Source organism: Microcaecilia unicolor, chromosome 4, assembly GCF_901765095.1.
Source record: "Microcaecilia unicolor chromosome 4, aMicUni1.1, whole genome shotgun sequence".
NCBI classification, from domain to species: domain Eukaryota; kingdom Metazoa; phylum Chordata; class Amphibia; order Gymnophiona; family Siphonopidae; genus Microcaecilia; species Microcaecilia unicolor.
The window spans coordinates 237,153,368-237,170,744 of NC_044034.1; the positions used below are offsets into that span (position 1 = coordinate 237,153,368).

The following is a 17,377-nucleotide window of genomic DNA, read 5'->3' on the forward strand; positions in this document are numbered from 1 at the left end:
ATTGTGAAAAATTACAAGCGGACCTTACGAGACTGGGAGACTGGGCGTCTAAACGGCAGATGACGTTTAATGTGAGCAAGTGCGAAGTGATGCATGTGGGAAAGAGGAACCTGAATTATAGCTATGTCATGTAAGGTTTCACGTTAGGAGTCATGGACCAAGAAAGAGATCTAGGTGTCGTCGTCGATGATACATGTTGAAACCTTCTGCTCAGTGTGCTGCTGCGGCTCAGAAAGCAAATAGAATGTTAGGTATTATTAGGAAAGGAATGGAAAACAAAAATGAGGATGTTATAATGCCTTTGTATCGCTCCATGGTGCGACCGCACCTCGAATATTTTGTTCAATTCTGGTCGCCATATCTCAAAAAAGATATAGTGGAATTAGAAAAGGTGCAGAGAAGGACGACGAAAATGATAAAGGGGATGGGACGACTTCCCTTTGAGGAAAGGCTAAAGCGGCTAGGGCTCTTCAGGTTGGAGAAAAGGCAGCTGAGGGGAGATATGATAGAGGTCTATAAAATAATGAGTGGAGTTGAACGGGTAGATGTGAAGCGCCTGTTCACGCTTTCCAAAAATACTAGGACTAGGGGGCATGCGATGAAGCTACAAAGTAGTAAATTTAAAACGAATCAGAGAAAATTTTTCTTCACTCAACATGTAATTAAACTCTGGAATTCGTTGCAAGAGAATGTGGTAAAGGCGGTTAGCTTAGCGGAGTTTTAAAAAGGTTTGGACGGCTTCCTAGAGGAAAAGTCCATAGACCGCTATTAAATGGACTTGGGGAAAATCCACTATTTCTGGGATAAGCAGTATAAAATGTTTTGTACATTTTTGGGATCTTGCCAGGTATCTGTGACCTGGATTGGCCACTGTTGGAAACAGGATGCTGGGCTCGATGGACCTCTGGTCTTTCCCAGTATGGCAATACTTACAGTGGGGGAAATAAGTATTTGATCCCTTGCTGATTTTGTAAGTTTGCCCACTGACAAAGACATGAGCAGCACATAATTGAAGGGTAGGTTATTGGTAACAGTGAGAGATAGCACATCACAAATTAAATCCGGAAAATCACATTGTGGAAAGTATATGAATTTATTTGCATTCTGCAGAGGGAAATAAGTATTTAATCCCTCTGGCAAACAAGACCTAATACTTGGTGGCAAAACCCTTGTTGGCAAGCACAGCGGTCAGACGTCTTCTGTAGTTGATGATGAGGTTTGCACACATGTCAGGAGGAATTTTGGTCCACTCCTCTTTGCAGATCATCTCTAAATCATTAAGAGTTCTGGGCTGTCGCTTGGCAACTCGCAGCTTCAGCTCCCTCCATAAGTTTTCAATGGGATTAAGGTCTGGTGACTGGCTAGGCCACTCCATGACCCTAATGTGCTTCTTCCTGAGCCACTCCTTTGTTGCCTTGGCTGTATGTTTTGGGTCATTGTCGTGCTGGAAGACCCAGCCACGACCCATTTTTAAGGCCCTGGCGGAGGGAAGGAGGTTGTCACTCAGAATTGTACGGTACATGGCCCCATCCATTCTCCCATTGATGCGGTGAAGTAGTCCTGTGCCCTTAGCAGAGAAACACCCCCAAAACATAACATTTCCACCTCCATGCTTGACAGTGGGGACGGTGTTCTTTGGGTCATAGGCAGCATTTCTCTTCCTCCAAACACGGCGAGTTGAGTTCATGCCAAAGAGCTCAATTTTTGTCTCATCTGACCACAGCACCTTCTCCCAATCACTCTCGGCATCATCCAGGTGTTCACTGGCAAACTTCAGACGGGCCGTCACATGTGCCTTCCGGAGCAGGGGGACCTTGCGGGCACTGCAGGATTGCAATCCGTTATGTCGTAATGTGTTACCAATGGTTTTCGTGGTGACAGTGGTCCCAGCTGCCTTGAGATCATTGACAAGTTCCCCCCTTGTAGTTGTAGGCTGATTTCTAACCTTCCTCATGATCAAGGATACCCCACGAGGTGAGATTTTGCGTGGAGCCCCAGATCTTTGTCGATTGACAGTCATTTTGTACTTCTTCCATTTTCTTACTATGGCACCAACAGTTGTCTCCTTCTCGCCCAGCGTCTTACTGATGGTTTTGTAGCCCATTCCAGCCTTGTGCAGGTGTATGATCTTGTCCCTGACATCCTTAGACAGCTCCTTGCTCTTGGCCATTTTGTAGAGGTTAGAGTCTGACTGATTCACTGAGTCTGTGGACAGGTGTCTTTCATACAGGTGACCATTGCCGACAGCTGTCTGTCATGCAGGTAACGAGTTGATTTGGAGCATCTACCTGGTCTGTAGGGGCCAGATCTCTTACTGGTTGGTGGGGGATCAAATACTTATTTCCCTCTGCAGAATGCAAATAAATTCATATACTTTCCACAATGTGATTTCCGGATTTAATTTGTGATGTGCTATCTCTCACTGTTACCAATAACCTACCCTTCAATTATGGGCTGCTCATGTCTTTGTCAGTGGGCAAACTTACAAAATCAGCAAGGGATCAAATACTTATTTCCCCCACTGTATGTACTTATGATCCAAGTGACACAAACCCAGTCACTTACTGGGAGGCAGGGAAGGCAGTGATGAGTGGAAAGATCAAAGAATACATGGTTCACTCTCGAAAACAGAGAGATGGGGATCTTCTTGCCCAACTCAGTCAGCTCCAATCTGCTAGAGTTGCAATCCATCAGGGGCGAGGCTACGACTCCAGAACTTAAGGAAATTAAAGGCCGGATTAACAATATGCAACTATATAAGCACAAGCTTCACTTATGGGAGAAATAAAGTGGGTAGGCTTTTAGCCACTTTGGTCCGCAATCGGAACGCGCATTAGAGCCCCTTCAGGGCAGCTGTTGTCAAGGGAAGCAGAGATTTAGGCGGCATTTGTGGAATTCTTTAAGTCTTTGTATGACACTGGATCATGTAATCAACAGCAGCGGGAAGCGTTCTTCCAGGGGCTCCAGCTCCCTTCACTGTCACAAGTGCAATTAGAAAGTCTGAAGGCACCTATAACAGGCAAGGAAATTCAAGATACCATTAAAAAACTGAAATTGGCAAAAGCTCCAGGACCAGATGGGCTGGGGCCTGAGTATTATAAGCTCTTAGGGGTTCACACTGTGGGGCCCTTCTAGGAATTGTGCCATGCATTGTGTACACCTGGTCAGGAAGTGGGAAAGTTGACGCATGCCTCCATCATAGTTTTACCCAAACCTGGATGGGATCAGGAGAAATTAGGATCCTACCGCCCAATCTCATAACTGAACCAAAACATTAACTTATTCGCTAGCATTATGGCCTCAAGACTGGGACACGCCACCCTCTACCTTTCCAACCCCAACAATATCTGACTTCTACTACCCCAAAGAACCCTAATCCACCCTGCTAAAATGTCCAGGAGGGCAAAATACAACCTGCTCTGTATGCCCTAGCAGGAGGGAAATATGCCCTAAGCAGCATCATTATGATTTTTAAATCTGTGGATGAATCATCAACAGTCTCAGGATTCAATCTAGCTCTCCTGTCTTCCACAGTCCTTTAGAAGACATGCTGGTAGCTGAAATACAAAGGATCCCTGTGTAAATTTTGCCAGTTTTGGCCAGCACTTTTGCTTGTTTTTCCAAAAAAATCAAAACATCATCTGCATCAATTGAACATAAATAACTGTCCAATTCATTAACAAAGGAGGCTTTGTTCCATAAAAGTCACTCAATACTGCTAAAATCCATTTTCATTCTTTTGGAGGGGAGTTCTTCCACAGATGTGATGCTTTCTGAGAATGTAAAGGATCTCAAATTGTTGATGGACATGAGCCTTCCACTTCGATTTGGTTTTGGTACAGCCTTCTCAAAGATTCAGTTGCCTGTGTTTTTACATCATCTGGGACGATAATTGGATTATCTTTCAGATGCGGGTGTAGAAGAGAACCAACATTGTATAGTGGATGAACAGGAAAGTGTCAATTATGTGTTGGAAATTCTCCTTAATACTAGCAGCAATGGATGAATTTGTTGTAGTAACAGTAAGACGCTTGAGCAACTAGGCACGTGATTGAAGGACACTGCAGATGGCAGGAGTCTGATTAGCAGACAAGACTCTTGCTGCCAGATCAAAGGCAGACAAGACAAATGATGTCATTTAACAGTCCTTCATTTAAATCCAAAAGCAGCTTCTGCAGTTTTTATATCATTGAATTCTGTTGCCAGTTGCCTAACTCTGTTGCAAGTTACCTAAGATGTGTTAAGATTTACATATTGATACTAGCATTTTATAGATGCTGTTCCAGATAGTTGGAACAGCCTGTTTAAGGCTAGTCTCAAACTTATAGAGAATGAGTCAGGGACAAAGTTTGTCCCTTTCCCTGAGGTTAACTGTGTGTCCCCATCCCCATGTCATTCTCTAGTTCTGGTTCAGGTAGTGACAAATTTAAACTAGTGATTTACAAGTTAAAAATTTTATAACCCTGTGTCAATCCCCAAAATATTCAGTAAACTTAAGTCTTTAATAACCTATGTAAAACTAGTGAATTTTAGCAAACATTTTATAACCACTAAACACAAAATTACACATAAAAATGGAGAACTAACTTTTGATATCATTGGATCATAGTAAATGCTGATGTCACTTCCTTCGTTTACGCCACTGTCAACACGAACCTTAGAAAAAAAGAAGATAAAAGATTTTAAAAACAAAACTAGCTAAAATTGTTTCTGACATACTAAGCACGGTAGAAAACCAGCAACATTTTTATTTAGAAAAAGATAGTTCATGCACTTTTGTTGTACAGAAAATGCATTTTAACTGTTTTTAATATATGTTTGCTAATTTTTTTCCTGCAGCAATTTGGAAAGAGTTACATATAAAATTATCAAACAAATATGTAAAGGCTTGTGTGATATCCTTGGTTGGTATAAAAGAAAATTTATAAAAACAGCCAGCATCATTCTGTCTGCTGCATAGAAAATGTTCCTGATACAAACTCCACCATAAAATACAGTTATAATTATTATGTGGTGCCTTCCAACTGACTCAATGCACAAAAGATGTCCTCTGTAATTACATCTTAACGGTATCCTCTGAGCTTTTCAACAAGAACATTTGTGAACACGAATTTTGGGCACTGCTGATCTTTAAAGGGAATACCAGCTCTGTTCTTTCATGTCTGTAACACTTCCCTCTATATGCCTTACCCTCTTAACTATAAACCTCCATCCCTCTCTGTTGCTGCTGCTCCCTAGAGATTTTTTTTTGTTTTTCTTTTTTTTTTTGCTTACACATCCTTTTCCATAGTTTTGCTTTGAAGAATACAATCCCAATTAAAGCTCTCGTACTACAATTTTAAGAGAAGGGAAAAAACAAGGATGTATTCAAAATCTTTTTGAAGAACTCAATTACAGTTAAGCAGACAACTACTAAATCTGCTGATTCTTATTTTCATCTCCCAGTTTGGCATTAAGGCTAACCATACGAAACTTTACAAATGAGTAGTTCCTGGGGAATAAACATTTATTAAATTACTGTTGTAAAGCTCTGGTATCTGAAGAATTTAAAAGCTAATCAAATGTCCAAAATTGATGAAGACAACCCAGGGATCTTGGGGACATAGAAATTCAATTGAAGCTGCTCGAATAGCAGGGCTTTGATATATTTCATTTTTAAAGAGGTGAGGAGAGAAGCTTTCAAAACCCATGTATATCTTTCACCTACAGGAATGAATCTCTTTAATAAACAGCATCTCATCTGTCTGTGGCAAGGAAAAAAAAGGTCAACAAAGTGGCTGTTGGGCATTAATATCTTAGTTTAGGCAATTGTCAAGGGACTGTGTGTTGAACCTCTTGTCCAGGATAGCCACATGAGGGTAAGATGATGACTTCATTACCCACATGACAGCAAATAAATGCTGGCTGTTACGTCTACATCTTATGTAGTCAGTTTTACAGGAATTCTAAGAAGATAAAATGGTATTATATGTAACAGTCATAGTTGCATTCACATACAAATATACATATTCAGAACACAGCAATATGCAAAAGTATGACCTATTAGGTAAAAGCAACATAAAATCTACTATGTGTTCAATAATGAAATATGAAGGTGCTAACATAAAGAGCTTAAAACTACACATATGCTAATAAGCTGCTAAGTTTTATAGTATGGTGAAGATTTTTCAAGAAAGTTGTGCTTTCCAGATGAAATTTTTTGATTAACAAATGTGAACTGCTGAGTAAACTGTTAAGAGGAAGTGCTATGATTTTAACAGAAAAAAAGGATTATTTAGATAGCCTATTATAAATTATATGATGCCAATTTTACAAATTGTAACTAAAAAATTAGCATGTTAAGCAAAACAATGGGTTCTGTTTTTAATCACACAAAATATAAAATGAAAAAAACAGCCCAGTCATTTGGGATAAAATCTTCCAGCCATTGCTCTGAAGCCCCCAGCATAATTAAAATTTTTTTCTTCACTACTACAGCAGGTCACGTGAAGCTATCAGGCATCTTCCACCCTTCATTTTCAATTCACCTCTCCCCCTCAGCCGAACTCCCAGTCCGCCATGTCTACCTGACAAGTGACAGCCCAATCTGATTAAATGCTTGCAAGGGAGGGGACTTATGAGCCTCCATGACAGGCCAAAAGTGATCACCATGGAGATACATAATTACAGCTGTCAACGCATCTACTGTCCTGCTGGCATCAATTTGATTGCTCCCAGCAATAATGATAGACAAAGCTTAGTGTGCACTCTCCTGCACCCCATCACTATCTATTCCTTGGTCCATTTAGCTGACATGCAACATTCACACAAGCAAATAACAGCAGTAAGCAGGACATTTAAGGCATTTTAATTGTTTTTTCTTTCTATGGATGGCTTACAAGCACAAATGTTATTACACAAAACTCCTGCTGCAGCATTAATTGAAGAAAGATTTGGTGGGACAATGACTGTAGGGGGTATAGTTTGTCCATTATCACTTGTACTTTCAACAGGTCTCACATCTGAAAACTGCAAATTGCAAAAACTTGCAAGGTCAAAATATTTGACATCCCGTTAGCTATTAGAACGCAGTGAAAACTTCTAACAGCCTGAGTAATTATTTTAAATTCTTATTATTTAACTTATCTATTTAGCTTAATTAAAAATGCTTAAATAAATCATTTAATACTTGTATTTTTATCCTCTATTTAGCGCCACATAATGCCTGTTAAACCTTTACAATTTTTGTTCTGCTTTCAGGCTTTGAACACAGCATGAAGCCTTCAAGCATGGGAAGGGTCAGGTCCCTGCAGAAAGAGTACAGGCAAAACTATTTTAAAAAGTGAAATAAATCACGTATCCAATAACATCTACAAATTCTGAATTTTTCCTGTAACTTTCCTTCATTTTCCATGCAAGAAATCAAACTGAATAATCAAACATACAGATGGTGCATTCTCGTCAGACGACATGGTGCCTGCCACTGATTACATAGAAAGTAGAGGAATGCCCTTGTTCTTTTCATGAAGCAAAAAAACTGTTTAGCAAATAGCAACTCTACACAGAAATATTATACAGCCAAATAAAATATAAGAAAATCAGAAGAATACCAATACTTTCAATGATAAAGAGCAGGAATTTAACACAGAATTTAACCTAATGTTCATTTTCTGTTCTTAATTTTTTTTTTCATGATTGACTTTGCAATGAGATATCATTTCAGGGTGAGGCTTTTTTTTTTTATAATTCATTAAAGTTGGTTAATGAAGTGATTCACAGGGTTTCCAAGTTGCACAATTGCAGGAAAATAAATTTCCCAGATCTCATTTCTATGGACAGACGAAACTATAAACGCCGGACTATTTTAGGATTTAAGTTCAAAACCAAGACTGGCTAAAAAGTCTCCTTCCTGAAACTGGGGGGAAATAGCAGCTCTGGGTTCCAATATAATCAAACTGATAAGAGTATCTCTGGGTTCTATTTATTGTACTCACTTAAGTGTCTCGGGGTACCAAGTACATGTCCCCAATCAATGAAAGAAGTGACTTACACCTGGCACATGAAGTGGCTCCTGATACTGAGACAGTCTACCAATTGAAGGCAGGCCAAAAGATTTGTAGGGATCCTGAAAAGAAGTTCAAACAAGAAGAAACATTAATTCAATAATTTGAAAAGATAAAATCGGAAAACAAGGTTAAACAGCAACAGACTCGAATGCTATTGATGGTAGGGGTTTTTTTTTAACCAATTATCATTATTTTGAGAAATTACTGATCTTGGACTCCTTTTACCTTTCAAATACTATCAAATGACTGACATATTTACACCCTGTTCAAATGGAATACATATATCTTGTGATTAGCATAACAAGTCACAAATTACTGTTGTGTCAGAAAAGAAGAGATAAAACAGAAGCAAAAGCATTTAATATGCCACAGGCAACAAGAACCACATCTAGAAACACAAATATTTTGTAAAAGAAAAAGATAATATAAAAATATTGACGTGGCAACAGCCTTTAAATCTTAAAACTGCTGAATGATACTAAATTTATATTTTACTAAAAAATGAGGTCTCATATTTGAAAAATTAAGACTTTACACAGATTGATATTCTGTTACATATATATTAGATACCTTGCATTACTGAATTTTAATGACTTAATATATAAGATATATCCAACTAGAGTTTTCTGACATGTCACTATCAGGCTCATTTTCGAAAGAGATGGACGTCCATCTTCTGACATAAATCGGCACTTGGACATCCATCTCACAGAGACGTCCAAATCGGTATAATTGAAACCCAATTTTGGGCGTCTCTAGCAGAAGTCCGTCCAAATCTGAGGGGGGCGAATCGGAGGCGTGGTGAAGATGGGACTTGGGCTTCCCTAAGACTTGGACGTCTTTGAGCCATAATGGAAAAAAGCAGAGACGTCCAAGACTAAAACTTGGACGTTTTCACACAGATCTGTTTCTATTGCGAATAAGGCACAAAAAAGGTGCCTGAAATGACCAGATGACCTCCCCTTATTCCCCCAGTGGTCACAAACCCCCTCCCACCCTCAAACAACATCATTAAAAATATTGATTGCCAGCCTCAGATGTCATATTCAGGTCCATGACAGTGCATGCAGGTCCCTGGAGCAGTTTTAGTGGGTGCAGTGCATTTCAGGCATGTGGACTCAGGCCTGAGTCCACCTGCCTGAAATGCACTGCACCCACTAAAACTGCTCCAGGGACCCGCATGCACTGTCATGGACCTGAATATGACATGGGGTGGCAAGTGCCACCTCAAAATTGGCCCATTACCCCATGAGTCCAGCATTGCCTCCTTACCTTCCTTTTCTCCATTCCCTCATATGGATCTGGCATCCTCTTCCTACTGTTCTTTGCACCCCCCCCCCCCCTTCCCTACAGGCTCTACAGACTTGAAAGTGGTGAAACCTGCACTGAAAAGAATGAAGAGAACACGAAGACACAAGGTGGTCATCAAACAATTGATTGAGAATCACCCTCTCTGTCAACTTGGAGATGATAGGAAAGTTGGAAATGGGCCTATATTGGAAACTTGAGAGGGGTCTATATAAAAGGCAAGACCAACGTTCTATGAAGCCCCAGCCGGAAGTGTGAAGGGGGCGAGATATCCGGTTTCCCTATGAGTGTCTGCCCCGCCCTCTCTGTAACACAGTCAGTGAAGGAAAACAGCAGAGCACGAAATCAAATCGCTGGCTCTGTAACAGTGAAGGACTCAGAGCGGGGAGGGGAGAGAGGCCAGAGGGCAGGGACACACACACTCCCACATGCACACAGAAGAAAACATTGCTAGCCCCCGTTTCATTTGCATCAGAAACGGGGCTTTTTTTTACTAGTATATATATAAAAAGTTCTCTCCCACAACTCTAGGCTGAATAGTAGACTGTGGGAGAGAACTTTTTATATATATTTGCTGTAAAATATAGATGACCTATCTAAGGCCATAAATTGTGTTAGTCTGGAAGTAAGATAGAATCCTCAGAGAAACAGAACCATTGCTGTCAAAAAGACAGTAGGAAGCTCAGTTGTCTGCTCAGAGAGGCAAATGAAGCAGCCTTGGGAAGAAACCAGACTTCCTCAGAACGTTAAGAAAAAAAAAAGAGACTGCATCATACTGTACGCGACATACAGTCACACCATGGAGCGATACAAAGCATTCAGAAAATTGTACTTCCAAAATTGCAAGGTCTACAGAACTCCTTCAGTTTGGAAATATAGCTGAATCATTGAGCTTAACCTTCTAGCTAAGTGCAACAGAAACATAAGGCCTAAAATTAAAAAAAAAAAGCAAGCGCTCCAGGAATAGAAGAAAAATAAGTTCTACAACAGAAAAAGGAACAATATGAGCATCAGTGTTCCTAAGCCCTAATGTTGGGGGCGAAATGCTAATTGAAGTTCATTGGACTGTTATAAGGGAAACAGCAGCTCCTGGATGCAAACAACAGAACATGTTTCCCCTACTCTTCTCTGGAAAGAGACACGAGGATCACCTGGTCACTTGCCTGCCTGGTGTGAAGGAGGTGGACTTCACACGTCACCTAGATAGGATTTTAGATAGTGCTGGGGAGGAGCCGGCTCTCTTGGTACATGTGGGTACCAGTGAAATAGGAAAATGTGGGTGGGAGGTTCTGGAAGACAAATTTAGGCTTCTAAGTAGAAAGCTGAAATCCAGATTCTCCAGGGTAGCATTTTCAGAAATACTCCCAGTTCCACGTGCAGGGCCCAAGACACAGGCAGTGCTCCAGAGTCTCACTGCATGGATCAGGCGATGGTGCGGGGAGGAGTATTTTAGATTTGTCAGGAAATGGGCAACAATCTGGGGAAGAGGGAGTCTATTCTGAAAGGGCAGGTTCCATCTTAACCAGGGTGGGACCAGGCTGCTGGCATCGGCATTTAAAAAAAAGAGATGGAGTAGTTTTTAAACTAGAAACTGGGGGGAAACCAACAGTCACCTTATTCCCAACCATGCGCTTTTGAGTATCTTTTAAAAATATCACCAAAACAGGGAAGATAAAGCATCCCGATAGAGAGGTTGCAATAGAGACCAAAAGAGACTAGGTATATTTAAATAAAAAGCAGACAGATTTTCAAGGCTGCACATTATCACTATCAACTGCTGAGCAAGATGTAAATAGGAAGAACATCTATGTGCAAATGCCAGAAAACAGATGGGAGATTTAGAATATATTGCACTAAATGAAAAAAAACATATATAATAAGCATCTCTGAGACCTGGTGTCAGGCTTCTCATGGAAGCACAGGATTTGTGAGCCCTTGGACCACTGCAGTGGAGCGTTAGTGGCAGGCAAAACCACCCCCAAACCAGAGGCGGCAGAACAGGACTGGAGTTGCAGCAGAGGCAAACAAGCTGGGACAGGCAGAGCAGGAACAGCTAGACTTCACCTGCGCTTGACCGCCGTTCCCAGGAGTTGAGCCCCTCGGTGCAGGCGGCCGGCAGGACTTACAGGACAGGGTAGGAACTGGATACCAACAGGAAACACACAACAGAGTCAGGACTAAAAGCTGCCAGGCAGCCACTAAGACAGAAACACAGACAGGTGAGAGTCAGGACTGAAAACTGTGAAGCAGCCACTAAAAAGGAACACAGACACAAGACAAGAAAATGCAGACCAGAAACAAGACTAGGAACTAAGCAATAAAACCAAAGGTAACTACACACAAACTAGAACCAGGCAAGAAACTCAGATTAGAACTGGACTAGGCAGAAGTGCAAAGAGCACACCCAGGGACCTTAGACGATGCAAAGGCAAACACAGAAGTTTCCAGGTGGCTAATAAAGCCCATCAGCAGCTGAAGCTCAAGCTGCAGGAATCACAAGGCAGCTACGGGTGCTGTTCAGGCCAGTGGCGTAGCCAGAAGGCAATTTTTGGGTGGGCCAACAGGTTGGATGGGTGGGCACTAGAGTTGCCAACTTTTTTGAAAGAGAAAAAACAGAAACCTGATGCACCCATGCTCTGTCCCTACCCCACTCCCCATAACTTCAATGAGGGTTGCAGTGCAGGCTTCAGTGGCTGCAGACCAATTGAGAGCTAAGGGAAGTACAATAGACTGCACTATTCAGCCCCATTGAGCCACACATTCTGCATCCAGAGAACCTCCTGGCTCTCCACCAACAATGGATACAGAGCACAGCAAGGACAATTCTCCATAAAACTCATCATACAAAGAAATTTTGTTTTCTAGTGTAATCTCAATTACAGACATATTATAAATTAACTTTAAAAAAATCTATAAAACAAAAGTCACTCAGAACCTAGAGCAAATCTACCATGCCAACACTAACTTCCAAAAACAAAGATCCTAACTATGAAAAAGAAGTGCCTTAAATATTATAGTAGGGCCCTAAAATACAAATACATTTATCAGGAAAGCTGAACAAGCCAAAATACTACAGAATGCTACATGGAAACTTCATGCTAACAGAATACCTCAGTCACACACACAAGACACAAATGCCAAATACAGAATAAGTGACCACAAACTCTAGAAATATAAATTAAAGGAAACCCCCAAGAAACTAGACCTTACATGTAGTACAACACCAGAGCAACAAAAAAGAAAGGCATTTGCTTCTGTGCAAAATATAAAGATGGCACATGCCAGGGATGGTGTTAGGGGATGGAACTAGGGCAATTGTGCTTGGTTCCTTGGCCAAAGAAAGCCTGCATGCTGGAAGCTGAAGGCGCAGCCTGGTAATGGACTTTGGGGTCCTTTCCTAGATTTCTGTCCTGGACCCCAGCCATGTTTAACATCAACTTTGGCAAGATGTACATTTCAAATCCAACATGTTATATTCACGACATTGAAAATAAAATATTTTTATACCTTTTGTTGTCTGGTCATTTTTTTCTCAAATCATATTGGTCCCAGTCTCTGGTTTCTGCTTCCCTCTGTCTTCTCTTAACTCACTTGCCAGGGTCTCCTATTTGACATTTCTTCTTTCTTCATGTCCATCATCCATCTCCCTTCTCTGTTTTCCTATATTTCCTTGTCCAGTATTTCCCCTGTGTTCATATCCCCTCATCCATCATCATTCCTCTGTGCACCTATGCACCCCATGCCCAGCATATCCCTTCTGTATTCCTATTCTCCCCCTTGTCTGGTATCTCTCCCCCCCCTCTGTGTCCATATACCCCCCTCTCCAGTGTCCAGCATTTTATCTCTATTCCATATCCCCGTCCCCCCTCCTTGTCAGGCATTACCCCTCTGTGCCCATGTGCCATCCCCATACAGCATCTCACATTTGTGTCCCTGTCCCCATGCTCCCACCTAATGCCCATCATCTCCCTTCTGTATACTTCCCTATGTCCCCTTTCTCCCTCCTCCACACCGATGTGTCCCTCTCCTCTCTGATCCCACCCCCCAACCAGCTTCTCTTCCTCTCTTTCCTTCCCCTTATGCATCTGGCTCTTTCTCCCTGCACCTCTCTCCCTTCCCTCTAACCCCTCCCATAGGTCCAGCAACCTTTCTCCCTTCGCTCCAGCCCTCCTTGCAGGTCCACATCTGTCTGCTTTCCTTTCAGCCATCATTTGCATATCCAGCACCTCTCCTTCAGCCCCCCCCCCCACATGTCCAGCACCTCTCCCCTTCACTTCAACCCTCTGTGTATCCAACACATCCCTTTCCCTCCACCCCCCTGCATATCCAGCACCTCTCCCCTTCCCTCCAACCTCCCCTCTGCAAATCCCAAACCTCTCCCCTTCCTTCCAACCTCCCCTCTGCAAATCCCAACCCTCTCCCATTCCTTCCAACCTCCTCTGTGCAAATCCCAACCCTCTCCCCTTCCCTCCAACCTACCCTCTGCAAATCCCAAACCTCTCTCCCTTCCCTCCAACCCTCTGCCCCTGGCAAGTCCAGCACCCTTCACCCTTCTGTTCCCTTCCCTCCCCTCCCCTTCCTGGGCCAGCACCCTGACTTCTCCCACCCCTGCAGCGCTTCTTTTAATGCTGTCGGCTGCTGTGCACAGTCTCCCACCCCCGCGGCGGCGCTTACACTTCCCTATGGCGCTGCCCGCCTGCAGCAACTCTACAGATGCGTCACTGACGTCCGACGTCCTGCTCCGGGACCTTCCCTCTGACGCGCTGATGTAACTTCCTGTTTACGGAGGCTGGACGCGGAAGGCCCCGGAGCAGGACGTCGGTGACGCATCTGTAGAGTTGCTGGCAGGCAGCGCCATAGCGAAATGTAAGCGCCGCCGCGGGGGTGGGAAACAGTGCACAGCAGCGCCGACAGCATTAAAAGAAGCGCTGCGGAAGGGGTGGCAGAGGGTAAGGATCTTCTTTTGGGCGGGCCCGAGGCTAAACTGGGTCACCCGTAGCTACGCCCCTGGTTCAGGCACAAACAAGAAAAGCAAGTCTGGCAGCCTGGAAGATCCAGACCAGACTGGGCTGAAGTCTGGAACGTGTGACAGTTCATAGCAGCCACCGGTTCCAGCCACCAGAGGGCGAGGTCAGCACAGACAAGGAAACAGTCACCACCGTGACAGTACCTCCCCATCAAGGCCCCCTGACCTCCATGGGGAATTCAGGTCTCTATGGGTAACAATGCTGAAATCTACGGAGGAGCTTCAAAACATGACCAGGGGTAGCTGGCCTGGAGCTTGAACAGGAGTCAAGACTGGACCTTGGACTGGCATCAGGACTGCACCTCACCTCTTGGCTGGAGCTGGAACTCAGAATGGGTTCAACATCTTGGCTGGAACTGGAACTTGACTTAGCATCAGGGCTGGAACTCGGCTCAAACTCAGCATCTCGGCTGGAACTGGAACTCGGCATGGACTCAGCATCTCGTCTGGAACTGGAACTCGGCATGGACTCAGCATCTCGGCTGGAACTGGAACTCGGCCTGGAACCAGCATCTCGGCTGGAACTAGAACTCAGCTTGGACTCAGCAGCTTAGCTGGAACTCGGCGTGGACTCAGCAGCTTGGCTGGAACTGGAACTCGGCGTAGACTCAGCAGCTTGGCTGGAGTCAGCATCTCGGCTGGAACTGGAACTCAGACTGGGCCTCGGACGGGAATCAGGACTGGAGTCAGAAGCTTGGCTAGCAGTGCCACTCGGGCTGGAATCAGAGGCTTGGCTAGAAGCTGAACTCTGAACCAGAGCTGGACCGGGACCCGGAAGGCTCCACAAAACCTGCATACGAGCCCTGAACATGGGGCTTCCACAACGCCTTCTTTCAGCGTCCGCTTCAGGAGTATCCCAAAGGGTTGGATCCAAGGAAGGTTTGCAGCAATACTCGAAGAGTGTGATAGAAGGGTCAAGAGCAGAAACTGGGTTTATAAAGAACCCAAGCCTCCAGAGATGCTTTCTCTCAGCTGCAGCTTCAGGAGTATTCTTCAAGGCTAGATCAGAACAAAGTTTATAGTGGTAATTCTGGAGTGTCATCCAACAATCAAGATCAGAAACTGGGTTGGGACCGGAATCCACACTGGAACTAGGAGCGGAACCCGGGCTGAGCCCCGGATTGGCAACAGAGAAAGAAGTCATGGGCAGAAAACCAGCTGGAAGGATGATCTTGCCGAGCTCATGGCCTTTGCATTCTGTACTGGTTAATAAAACCTCAGCAGGCCGAGGGTGTACCATCAAAACGTGGCAGGTTGGGCATCCGGAAGTCCCAAGGGAGATCCCACCGACTCCGTTGGGCTAGGAGCAACCTGGCGGCCCGCCTGCATCGCATGCATCTGGGAGCAGACATTTTGCAATGCCGTGGATAATTGATTCAGCTGTCCTTGCTGCTGTTGTACAATTCGGGTCAACTCAGCAATCTTGGACTTGTCCAACAAGCTCATGGCTTCGGCTTTCTGTCAGGCTTCTCACGGAAGCACAGGGTTTGTGAGCCCTTGGACCACTGCCGTGGAGCGGTAGTGGCAGGCAAAACCACCCCCAAACCAGAGGCGGCAGAACAGGACTGGAACCCCAGACTGGAGTTGCAGCAGAGGCAAACAAGCTGGGACAGGCAGAGCAGGAACAGCTAGACTTCACCTGCGCTTGACCGCCGTTCCCCAGGAGTTGAGCCCCTGGGTGTAGGCGGCCGGCAGGTCTTACAGGACAGGGCAGGAACTGGATACCAACAGGAAACACACAACAGAGTCAGGACTAAAAGCTGCCAGGCAGCCAATAAGACAGAAACACAGACAGGCGAGAGTCAGGACTGAAAGCTGCCAAGCAGCCACTAAAAAGGAACACAGACACAAGACAAGGAAATGCAGACCAGAAACAAGACTAGGAACTATGCAATAAAAAAAAAAGCTAACTACACACAAACAAACTGGAACCAGGCAAGAAACTCAGACTAGAACTGGACTAGGCAGAAGTGCACAGAGCACACCCACATACCAGGGACCTTAGACGATGCAAAGGCAAACACAAAGTTTCCAAGTGGCTAATAAAGCCCATCAGCAGCTGAAGTTCAAGCTGCAGGAATCACAAGGCAGCTACAGGTGCTGTTCAGGCACAAACAAGAAAAGCAAGTCTGGAGCCTGGAGGTTCCGGACTGGACTCAAGTCTGGAACGTGTGACAGTTCATAGCAGCCACCGGTTCCGGCCACCAGAGGGTGAGGTGAGCACAGACCAGGAAACAGACACCACCGTGACACCTGGTGGAAGGAGAGTAACCAGTGGGCCACTGCCATACCAAGATATAAATTACACACAGAAATACATTAGCATTTAACTTTCAGAAAAGAGACTATGATAAAATGAGAATGGTGGGAAAAAACAAACAAAAAAACTTAAAGGAGCAGCTTTGCAGGTCAAAACTTTACATCGGGCATGGATGCTGTTCAAAAATATCATCCTGGAAGCCAAGGCATATATTCCATGTATTTAAGTGGCAAAGCTAAAAGAAATCCTTTAGAGCATGGAAGCAGGATCAGACTGAAAATAATAGGAAACAGCATAAAGAATAGCAAGTCAAACGCAAAGTGCTGATAACGAAGGCAAAAAAAGACTTTGAAAAGAAGATTGTGTTGGAGAGAAAACACACAATAAAAAATTTTTTAGGTATAATAAAAGCAAGAAGCCAACAAAAGAATCAGCTGGACCGCTGGATGACCAAGGGGTAAAAGGGACACTCATGGAAGACAAGGCCATAGCAGAAAGATTAAATTAATTCTTTGCTTCAGTCTTCACAGAGGAAGATATGGGAGAAATACTGGTGCAAGAAATGGTATTCAGTGCTGACAAGTCAGAGAAACAATCAAATTGCTGTAAACCTGGAAGATGTAGAGGCACAATTTGACAAACTGAAGAGCAACAAATCACCTTGACCAGATGGTACACATCCCAGAGTATTGACAGAATTGAAAAATGAACTTGATAGTAATATGTAATTTATCTTTA

General features: G+C 43.7%; 1 protein-coding gene across 1 annotated transcript in view; it reads right to left on the reverse strand.

The window, feature by feature from the left end:
- The window catches only part of PCCA (propionyl-CoA carboxylase subunit alpha), a 1,085,625-nt gene that overhangs the window by 565,886 nt on the left and 502,362 nt on the right, over positions 1-17,377 (reverse strand). Inside the window, 2 exon segments of the mRNA XM_030201346.1 lie at positions 4,588-4,656; positions 8,030-8,104. Of these exon segments, the coding sequence (XP_030057206.1) occupies positions 4,588-4,656; positions 8,030-8,104 (144 nt within the window).